The 10,987-nt window shown below is 46.2% G+C and overlaps 2 protein-coding genes across 3 annotated transcripts in view; one reads left to right on the forward strand and one right to left on the reverse strand.

The window, feature by feature from the left end:
* hif1al (hypoxia inducible factor 1 subunit alpha, like) overlaps window positions 1–7,203 on the forward strand; it is a 22,875-nt gene extending 15,672 nt beyond the window's left edge. The window contains exon 18 of the transcript XR_005894630.1: window positions 7,177–7,203. The gene's annotated coding sequence lies outside the window, so the exon portion shown is untranslated. The remainder of the gene's footprint in view (window positions 1–7,176) is intronic.
* Window positions 1,716–10,731, reverse strand: zgc:152863 (uncharacterized protein LOC562658 homolog). Of its 2 annotated transcripts, none has more exons than XM_041047233.1 (5): window positions 10,376–10,731; window positions 6,886–6,992; window positions 5,022–5,222; window positions 2,876–3,020; window positions 1,716–2,691 (listed from the first exon to the last, which is right to left on the reverse strand). In XM_041047233.1, the coding sequence occupies exons 2-5, from the start codon at window positions 6,977–6,979 to the stop codon at window positions 2,394–2,396; spliced, it is 738 nt and encodes a 245-aa protein (XP_040903167.1). In that variant the 5' UTR covers window positions 6,980–6,992; window positions 10,376–10,731; the 3' UTR covers window positions 1,716–2,393. The 2 variants fall into 2 exon arrangements, with proteins under 2 accessions (XP_040903167.1, XP_040903166.1); XM_041047232.1 differs by having other exon boundaries at window positions 1,716–2,694.
* Between the last annotated feature and the right edge of the window lie 256 nt (window positions 10,732–10,987).

Below are 10,987 nucleotides of genomic sequence, written 5' to 3' on the forward strand. Positions count from 1 at the left end.
TTCAAACAGGACTCAGCAGTGACCTTCACATTTAGGAAATTGTAGGTTGTTCTGTGGAAATTAAAATAAGCAATTTAAAATCCTTATCTAGCCGTCTTACAACCCTTCTCTAACCGTCTTCACACCGCCCTTTCTTTATCAGTGACTTGTCCTTATCCATCCCCTCATCAGACTAACCACAGCTGCCTGCTTACAGTAAACACTGCTGACTCTTCTCCTTTTCATTTCCTGACAACACACTCATCCAACCAACTTCTCCTTTCTCCTCCACGCCCAGGATTCACAGTGAAGCAGGTCTGACTTTCAGCCCTCAATCACCACCGTCAGTGCTTGAGATGACTCTTACAGGAGCTACTCACACTGTGAAGGAATCACGCTCCCGTTTCCTGGGAAAACTCCTCAGCCTCACAGGAAGTGATGTGCTCAGTGTTTCTGGAAACAAAAGCAGATGATAGAAGGATAAATACAGGGAGGCAAAAAGGAAAAAACGAGGCCACACTATACACCTTAGCTGAAGTAAAACTTTGAATGCAGAACTTTGATATGTAAAGCAGTATTTTCACAATGAGGTATTGGTACTTTTACCTCAGTAGGGTCTGAACACTTCCTCCACCTGAGGTGATTTACTGTAATGTGTTGAAACAACAAACAACTCCGATTAACAAAAGGTGGAACTAAATAATAACTGCATAAAAATAATCCTGTGGATTATTATTTTCAAATAAGAAGTGATGATTTATTCTAAAGTCATTTTATTTAAGCAAACTTACAAAAGTATGTTTTATAACTGACAGGCAGCATTAGATTAAAAGATGTCTGGTTCCATTATGCAGTAAAAAGTCAGTGTACAAAATATTATTTCTTATATTTACACCAGTTCACATTCAAATATTAAATATCTGAAACTCCACTGTGTGAAATCTGCAGATACGTCGAGTGAAACTCCATCAACAGAGTAAAACAATCAGTAGCTTCATTGCTGAGTGTGGATGATGTGTGTGTGTGTGTGTGTGTGTGTGTGTGTGTGTGTGTGTGTGCACGTGTGTGTGTGTGTGCACTGACCTGCAGCAGGTGGAGAGGATCGATCGATCGATCAGGTCAGGGAAAAAAAAGTTTTATCAGCAGGATCTGAAAAAAAAAAACACATGGCGACATCAGGCTCGGTCAACTCTGCTTCTGATCTGTAAACACCTGAGATCATGGTTTCAGAGGCAACAATCAGATTTCAGTTCACTGTGTTAAAATCAGAATTCACATGTTCAAATTGACAGTTAAATGATAATTTTGTTCCCTTAGCTTTTCCTTTCTCCTGTAAAGCAGGTTGCTCGCGGCTCCTGCACCAGGTGTGCTGAACACACCTGGTGTGCGTCTCCCACACTGACACACCCCAGGTGATGCAAATTACCTTCAGTGAAGTCACACACAAGGCCAGGATGTCAAACATAGAAACGTCTTAATATTTATTCATCATATAACTCTGTGCAATGATACTATGTACAAATAATCATTCTGTAAATATTACAATCCATAGAATAGTTTTTGCAGTCAAAATAAAACATAAATAACATTCAAGGTCTGCGAAGGCGTCCGTCGCTCGGTTCGCAGAGGGAACCAGCGACTCGAAGACACAGAGGGAATCAGAGTTTAACAGGAACACCAGATCAGCGTTGGATCACTGACCAGTCTGAGGCTTATTTAGCTTTTTCTTTTTTTTAACTCTTATTTGGTTGAACAGGTTGATGAAAGCACCCACATGTCTCTGTGTGTTTCACATCAACCTTTTAACAACTGTCTGGTTTCCAACTATTTCCAAGTCTCCAAATATCTGAACACAAAATCCAGGCCACCATCACCCGAGTGTACGCGCACCGCGCTGGCTTCAAATCAACAACATCAAGAGAAACGCTGCACAAAAGTCTCAAACAGGAACGAGCCGGACGGCGACTCGATGAAGGAAGCCTCGGTCAGCCCGTCACTGACGGGAAGGATAGGTGACGTCTCCAGAACAACACTGAAAACACACACACACACACACGCACGGCATCTTTAAACAACGACACTGTGTTTTTATCACACTTCAAAACAAGGGCGTTGGTTCCTGAAGGGATTTTGAAAATAGGGTTTCCACCTGACAGCAGAGATTTGTGTGAACGTCAACTCCCTCCTGTGTAATATTCATTCATTCATACAAACAAACAGAGCTTATCAGCTTTGTCCAAAATAGCGTGTGATAGGACAGAGTGTCCTGATGCTGGTGAGCTGCAGCCAACCAGGAAAAGTGCAGGCAGCACAGGAGTCTGCTGAAGCTGTCGTCAATCAGAACCATGCTTTCATCAACAGCTGCTCTCTGTGTGCTGGAAATTCAGTCACATGTCAACCCGACGGTCTGTCAATCAAGTGTCCTTGTCATCTGACAGAGCAACGCGTAGCTGCCGGACCTCCCCGTCACTCATCCTGCCTCTGGGATGCGATGACTGGACCTCCTCGTACGGGGGTGGGGAGCTGTCAGGGGTTTGGGTGGACAGGAGGGGGCAGCCGGGAGCCTCCTGCGCCAAAAGGAGCTGGGTGGGACCCGGTGCGGAGCAGGTGGGGAGGCGCTGCCCCCAGCTGCCGTACACCGCCTCCTCGTAGGAGGGGAGAGAGACAGGAAGCTCATCCACCGTCAGGTCCAGCTGGTCTGAGGAGCGACGGCTGCTGGGAGAGGGAGAGAGAGAGAGAGAGAGAGAGAGAGAGAGAGAGAGAGAGAGAGAGAGAGTTATTAACTGTAGAAGGAGGAGGTGTACGGTACAGGTCCCGACCTCTGACCTCAGTCATTTACACCTGTTTTCCTATATAATTGTTTCCCAGTGTGTCCGGTAAACACCCTCCTCCTTACCTGTGTGATTGACAGGGGCAGAGGCGGGACTTGACAACCAGGCAGGCGGTGGTGGTGAGCAGGAAGATGGACACGCCCACCGCTGTTGTGGCCACGCTGGGCATCGAGTCATTCGATGTGTGGTCAGGGTTCATGTTCGGACCCTCTGAAGAGGAGAAAGACGAATGTTAAAGGAAAAACAGCCACAGACACACAGAAAGGTATTCATTGAAATGAACTGTTTAAGTCATTTCATTTAAATCAAGCAAAAATACCAAATATTTTGTTGGTTCCAGCTTCACAAATGTGAGAATTTGTTTCTTCTTTCCTTTTTATTTAAGTGTGGATTGAATATTTTTGGATTTTGGAAGAAACAAGCGATTTAAAGACATCGACTTCAGCTCTAGAAACTTGCTTTTCACTTTGTTTTTTGACATTTACACATTAAATAGTTCAGCAATTAATGATAACCTAAAAAAAATCTTTACTTGCAGCCACAGGACAAACAGAACAAGAAGACACGCACACAGAAACAATGGGTTGGTGGTTAATTAAAAAATAAACATGCTAGAAATAACTGAGACCGTGAGCTGAGAACAACTACCTGTGCTGCACCACTGTGGAAAAACCCAGGTATTCTGGGGTGATGGGTTTAACAGATTATCCAATACAAGCTCTATGAGGGGAAGTTTTTGTTTTTTTTTTTTTTTTTTTTTATCAAGTGGTTTCAATGTGCCCGTGGCAACATGACAGTAGATTTCCATGAGGCTCTGACAGCGTCAACACACAGGAAATATTTAATGGTTATTATGGTGGCTTCACCCGCTTCCTCTTTCTGCACGCTGACTTCCTGTCGCAGCACATTTGAGTGAATGGCAACAGAGGAAGTCGGAATTGGTCTGAGGAAAGTAAAGCTTCTAGTTCCCCTAAAAAAGCCTCTGAGTGTACCTGCATGTCTGTTAAGTAGGTCAAACACGAACGCGAGCTGCTGCTGGTTATATCTGAGAGGCCTCAGTCTCCAGATGCTCTGGGATCTAATGATTGTTAGTGTTAATGCTGTGATGGTGAGATGACCCTGATGCCACCTGATCCTTCTCCCTCAAAGCTTCCGAGACTTTGCTGATCTTTCTGATTAAAGACTACAATTAGAAGCAGATCTGATACCAGAGAGATGAACTCATTTCTGAGATGAGATAAAAAAAATCCCCATCGATCACATCTGAAGCCGAGCTATGAAAAGAACCAAAATAGAATTCAAATATGTCAAACATTTGAGGTGACAGTAAAATATTTGTTTAAGCTCCCAGTGCCTTCTGGGAAGTCTTTTTATGCTGACTAAAGCCAGACTACATGTCATATCTGGAACTGGTGGTGACACATAAGCGTAGGCAGCCCCACTGGGAATCGAACAACACTGACACGCCGTCTGCTTCCTGAAGACTCAAAACAAGAAGGAAGTATCATAAAGTGACTAATCACCTGTTAGACAGTCTGGATCTGAACTGTGCTGAATCACGAGTCGTTTATAAACTGAGGTAACTGCTGAGGAACGCAGTGAAGCCCGGTGCTGCTGCGAAATGTCAAGAGATTTAGAGTCCTCCAAGAACGTCTGCTTACTAAGAAAGAAAGGAATTTTTAAAGTCACATGACTTTTGCCTTCTCTGCAGGAGCCTTTTATTCAAACTTCAGAGAGAGCCGGCAGCTGAACCATGGGAGGGACTCAAACTACAAACCTGGCAGTTTGTGTTCAGCTCCTCAGGAGACGAGTCGCAGAGCAACTAAACACTAAAACAGTCAGAACCCCGTCTCACCAGTGACAGCAGCACTTTTAGTTTTTCTTCTGCTGTTGTGAAAACACAAAGTAAAACCAGGCAGCGCGACTCTCTGTCTGTCCGTTGTTTGTTTTCCTATCGGCACATTATCAGGGTGGACTCTGAGCTTCCTGTCCACAATAAAAGTCCTCAAATATAAAAGATCTGATGGGCCGCAGAGATTTTCTGTACCTTTATCTATGCAGGCTAATGTTTACTGAGGCCTCACTACGACCAAAGCTGTTGATTTTAATTCATTCCTTCCATTTTCCAGTGAAACACCGAACTCCACACCCTGATCTGATACTCAGAAAGCTTTATTAGCTTATTTATATTGTTAGAATCTAAAGTCTGACCTTTGATAGGGATGCAGGCAGGTATGGGAGGGTGCCACCTCCCGTGGCGACACCTGGAGACGCGGACCTCGCTGATGTGGTATCCAGGCTCACAGAAGAAATGGATAGAGCTCTTCTGAGGGAAACCTCTGCACGGAGACGGGTCGCAGCGGAAGCCTCCATGTTCTGGCACCAGAGGGTGAGTGCAGTTGCTCAGTCTTCCTGCAGAAACACAAAGCGTAGCGATAAGAGCAGGTTTTTAATGGATGACAGTTCCACCTCCACGTCACACATTAGAAAGTGTTTGTATTTCAGAATGAAACATTTCCAATGAAACCCTCGTCTTTCTCTGCTGCACTGCACCTCATGCATTTGTTCTCTTTTGGCTTTAGAGGATAAACATTCTGCAGGTGATATTCTCACTCCTTCCCTCCGCCAGCTGCCGCGGCGTGAAACTCTGAGACATTTAGCTCAGTTTTGGGGGAACTGTGATTTCCTCTCGTTTGTACTGGAAAGAAATTCCTTCAGTTTCAGGCCTGAGGAGGTTTCCACGGTTTATGAAAGCTGTATCACTTCCTATAACTGATATGTTAGTTGTTATAGGTTTTTGTTTATGTTGTTATAAGAGATAACATGCTGGGGTGAGAGGGTGACGGATGATGAATGAGTGTGACATTGTTACTGTAAATAAATGCTGACGTGTGTAAAAGACTCTAAGGATCAGGATTTGGTTCAGACAGTTCCTTTTGTGTGTTTTTCGTGTTGTGCGCTCTGTGAGCTCGTTTCCAGCTGCTCATCGATAATTCAGTGAAAAGAAGTCACATCAAAACATTACACGCAGCCTCCTCTGTTCACCCAATGGACAGCTCTGCCAAAGCAGCCAACGCTGTTACCCACTTCCTCTGTTTCTTCACCTTCCACCCTAAAAGTCTGCATCTGCAAATTATGGTTTCTTCTGCCCCCGCAAAGCTCTTAACCCCAAACACTAACGTGCGAGGAGTAGGTCAAGTGTGAGGCTGAGAGGAAAATCACAAATTCATCAGAATTTCTACAAATGATGCCACAATGAGAAATGTCATGCAAAAGCTTCTCACACTCAGATCAGTGCACTTGCTGTGCATGTATTTAGTCATATATTTGCTGTTTTTTCCTGCAGAAGCCACATTTTGAGCAGCTTTGATGAGCATCGGCCCCCAGAGGATTTTGGCAGCAGTAAAGTTGTCCCGCTCAGTTCTGATAAAAAGTTCTGATAACAAGAGGAAGAACCAGACGGTTAATTTCACTGAGCTGAACAGAAACTGGATACATCCCACGATGCTGCGGTGAAGGAGTTCATTCAGTGTTTCGATATCAGTGGCTGAACGCCGTGCGCTTCAATCCAAACCGCGGCTGAACGTATTTACAATGAAAACTATAATTCAGGTTGTTTCAGTGTCTCGTCGATGTCAAAGTTCCTCGATGAAGTGATTAGAATCAGTCGCCGTTTTCCTAAAAAGCCTTTTCAGTTTCATGTTGTTTCTTTATGAACAATCTGCAGCAGACGAGCTGAACAGGTCACTGCATGCAAACGACTTTCGAGCGGCTCTGCCTTTGATAAATCAGCAAAGCTTTCACGACAAAATGGAACCACGCTGCACTGAGCACGCGAGGCCACGTGAAAAACTGTGGGCCTGTTTCACTGGGTCTCAGACGACAGGTCGTTTGTATGACAGCAGGTTTCACACATTTCCGTCCTGATGTAGTGGAAGCCATTTTCCTACAACTTGGTTAAACATTCATCTGTATGGTAAAATGAATGACGGTGAAGTCACAGGGGCTTAATGAATGAACGAGGCTAACGCAGAGGGGTTTGGGTTTGGGTGGGGTCAGGGGTCAGAGGTCATACCTGTAGCGAGGAGCGGTGAGGAGGCCAGGAGGAAGAGTCCACAGACCAGACTGATGCGTCCACACGGCCATGGATGTGGGACTGATGCAGACATCGAACCTCACTTCCTGAGGACAAAACAGAGGTAAAGAGTCAGTGTGTCTCTCACACACACACACACTGAGGAGTCAAAAGAGTTTGAACAGGAAGTAACACCTCTCTCATTATCAGGAGAAGTGATCCAAAATATCAGTGGCATCACAGGTGTGAAAGAAAAGGACTTTTCATCTGAATGTGTCCTCAGCTGTGAAGCAGCCTGTTTGCTTTACACCGGAGAAGACTGAGGCAACAAACCTGCTGCCGTGTGTACTCACACCTGTCAGCCGTCAGCAGCTGCAGTGACGAAGGGCTTCAGTTTCTCAGCAAAGCCACTGATCTCCTGTCAGTGAACCACTGTCATCAAACCCAGAACGTTTGATTTGCTATAATTTAAGAAGATGTGAAAAGTCTTTCACATCTGAAAAGGCCTTAACGACTGATCAGTTATCAAACCTGATTTAAAAGCGTTTTTCACTTGTTACATGATGAAACTGGAAGTTTTTCCACTAAAGTTTGCTAATACTTTATGACGCAGCCCGTTTCCAACGCCCCGCTGTCGCTTCCACTGTCACAGACTCTCTGAATATTTCACAGGAACCTGATTCAAACAGTTAGTCCACCGGCCGGACGCTCATCAGCTTCAGCACATTACAGATCACAGAAGTGTCCACGTGATGACAAATAACAACAACATGTTAAAGAAACTTAAAATATACAAATATGAAAGGAAAAAAAAACAACAGCAGGTGGTGGAAATGATACGAACAACCCATCAGTGTCTCTAACGTGACAACTTAAAATGGAGGGTAAAGGTTCCTTCTGAGTTCTGCTACACCCGCTTATCTTCTGACTACATGACTGTAAACTTGGCCCGTCTCCAACCTTTCAGTTGACAAATAGTGAAACTGTCCCCACACGTTGCTCACTGTTCCAGCACTGACCATACTGACCACGGCTCACACCTGACAGCGCTGCAGCTGAGCAGCAATCTCACTTTCGTGATTCTGAATCACAAACCGCAGTCCAGACTCTCCGTCTCTGGATGACTTGCACCACCTTCATCCTCGACGCGCACTTCCTGTGGTAAACTGGTGCCAGTGGAGCCAGATCTGCGCCGGGGTGTCAGACTAAATGCCACCATGTTTTCGGTGCGTGAAAATGTTTTTGTTTGTGAGCCTCTCTGTCTTCAGTGTGTGGTTTGAGCTTTCATGCCAAGAGAGATGCCAGTCATCTCAGGAGCAGAGAGGGAAGCCCCCCCCCCCCTCGCCACAGCATGGCAGTCACGCTCAGAGTCACGCACACATACACACTGCAGAGGTTTAACACGCACGCACTGAAACACACACACACACATTCACAGCTCCATCCTCCGTGATCACAACCTTGCGTGGGATGTCTCCATCTTAGTCATCAGGGCTCTGTGATATTATAACTTCTGCTGTAATGTTTGTCAGGTTGGAAACAGGGAGGCAACAGAATTACTGCGACAACTTAAAATAAAAATGGTTCTTTCTTTAAACTCGCCGCGGCCTCGGCGGCCTCCGTGTGACCGCCGCTCACTGTGAAGCCGTTAAATCAAATTCACATCGAATCGATTTCATGTATAAAAGGTCCGTGATTACATGTTAAATTACATGATGGCATGATAAACATTTAATGGAAGCTCACCCTGTCATGTGAGCAGAGTCAAATAAATCCCACATCACGTCGCGCTGAATGATGTGAGGTTACATTTGCTGAGGTAAACACTGCCTGCTCGCTCTTTCTTGGAAATATCTGTTGGCACACGGGAAGTGATGTATTTTATGTTTCCAGCCACAACAGCGGTGTGTTTGGCGCAAACAGAGGAGAAGCTGAGCGGAGAGGGCAGAGACGAGAAGAAGGTTTCCACCTGCAGAATCTTCCACCGGGAAAATCCCAGGTGTAAACACTCTGCAGGGAACAGCCACATCACCTGGCCTCTGAGAATGACCGTCAGTGACAGTAAGAAGCGTTGAGTGTCTGCACCCACTGAACCACACCTGAGGGTCTGGTTGATCAGTAGCCGTGGAAGTGACTCCTGTTCCGCTGGTCTGAACTTTGCTCTTTCTGCTCTGCTGCTCTGCAAACGCTGCAGACTGCTGAGTTAAAGTTTAGTGCTTCATCGTGTTCTTTGTCAAGACCTGACTCTTGTTTTAAACACAGTCTTTCAAAAACCCGAATTTGAAACGATTACACCTGAAACGTGAGGTGGCAGTTACGCGTTTCATTTTTCGCATATTTTACATCTGCTCCACATCTGTGATCTGCAGCGTCATCCTTTATCCAGCCCTCTGGGATCTGACTGAGCAGAAACCTCAGCAGCATCACATTCATCAGTGTTCGTGGCAAAGAGAAGTGAAACCGCTTCAACGTGTTTTGCATTTGGGCTTTTGACGAAGTCAGAAGAAAATAAAAGAAATATGACTTCAAATAAATGAGATATTTTGCAGGTATGTTTACACACAGCACAGCAAATAGTAAATAAATCCCACTGATGTCACCTGTCTCACAGACCACGCCTTCACAGCTCCCCTCTGACCTCTCGCTCTGGAGGTGGTGGTGTTTGTGATGCTCTGATCCTTCAGTCTTATCTGTGCCAGGTAAAGGAGGATCACAGCAGGGCGGGGGTATGTTTTCCTGAGGTGGCAATAAACAGTCCGTCTTTGTCCATGAAAACTACTCTGCCGTAATCCAGCACGTACCTGTCGTAAAGAACGTCATTACGTCTCGCTTGCATGCACTGCAGCCTGTGTAAACATTACAGGCAGGTGTCCACAAACAAACACATCACACACCTCAAACACACACACACACACACACACACACAAACACACACACACACACACACACACACACACACACACAGTTCCTCAGCAACACCAGTGTCACTGGAACAGGAATAATTCAAAGCTTCATGTCATCATCTGCCGCTTATCTGGGTCCAGCAGGCGCAGCTCACTGCTGCCCAGCCCACAATGCACCGAAGTCCGCCGGCACCTTCCACGGGTGGTGGGCCCATGGGAGGCGGTGCCGCCCGGAGTGGGGGCTCAAACTCACGACCCCAAGAAACTGAATCTCGTGCTCTACCCGCTGATCTCAGGTTCAGACTCTGTTCAATAAAACAGTCCGTGTCCGCTCTGCGTGAACTCCGAACTACAAGCGCACACATTCAACCTGCTTCATCAGATAAACAGAAAAACAAAACGCGCTCGGATTTTTGACAGAGGAACCAGCGATGGACCGTGTCTGAGCCCGGGTCTGAGCCCGGCTCAGTGCCCGGCTCTCCGCTGTCACACCAGCGGCAGGTAACGGTGAAACCCCGACACTCTGTCTCTGAATGGAGCAAACGGAGGAGCTTTAAATAACAACAACAACAATAATAACGTCTCACCTGAGATCGGTAAACCAGGCGGCGGCGGTGAGACCCTGCAGTGAAGCGGCTGCTCGGGCAGCGGAGCAGACTCCTGCTGTGTTAACGGACGGAAGATGGATCAGATCCCGGCGAACAACTAACGACAGCGGCTCGCGCTTGGCAACAAGTGGAGCCGTTTCGAAAGCGTCTCCCTGAATCATCGATCAGCTGAGTCCGACGGCGACGCTCGGGCTTCCTATTGGCCGACAAACACCGCCCACCCGAGCGGCTCCGTCACTCTCAGGAAACAAACACACAGAGAGAGAGAGAGCAATCGTACTGTTAAAGACATTCTTTAACCAATTAGTTCCTCTCTCTTTCCAAGTACACTCACCCCCCTCCCCCCTTCGTTTCTACAGAAACGAAGTAAAACTAACTTCCTGCAACCTTTTAAAATAAAGGCCCCTTTCCTGGTGCCACCTGTCCTGCGGGTGTATAAACTGTGGTTCTGCCATCCCAGCAGCTCCGTCACGCTGGCAGTAACACCAGCAGTAACACCAGCATGCTGACATTCACACAGTGACACTGTCAGGCACTGAACGAACAAACTGACAGCTGATTTGATTGGAAGGTCGTCGGATTCACAGACGG

This window comes from Toxotes jaculatrix, chromosome 9 (genome assembly GCF_017976425.1).
Source record: "Toxotes jaculatrix isolate fToxJac2 chromosome 9, fToxJac2.pri, whole genome shotgun sequence".
In the NCBI taxonomy this organism is placed as follows: Eukaryota; Metazoa; Chordata; class Actinopteri; family Toxotidae; genus Toxotes; species Toxotes jaculatrix.

Bases quoted from the DNA above. Each gene is read 5' to 3' on its own strand.
- zgc:152863 (XM_041047232.1), bottom strand. From the start codon at position 6,979: ATGTCTGCATCAGTCCCACATCCATGGCCGTGTGGACGCATCAGTCTG. The intron at 3,021-5,021 runs GTCAGACTTTAG...TCTCCTCTTCAG, and splicing joins TGCCTGCATCCCTATCAAAG to AGGGTCCGAACATGAACCCT. The intron at 2,695-2,875 runs GTAAGGAGGAGG...TCCCTCTCCCAG, and splicing joins TGCCCCTGTCAATCACACAG to CAGCCGTCGCTCCTCAGACC.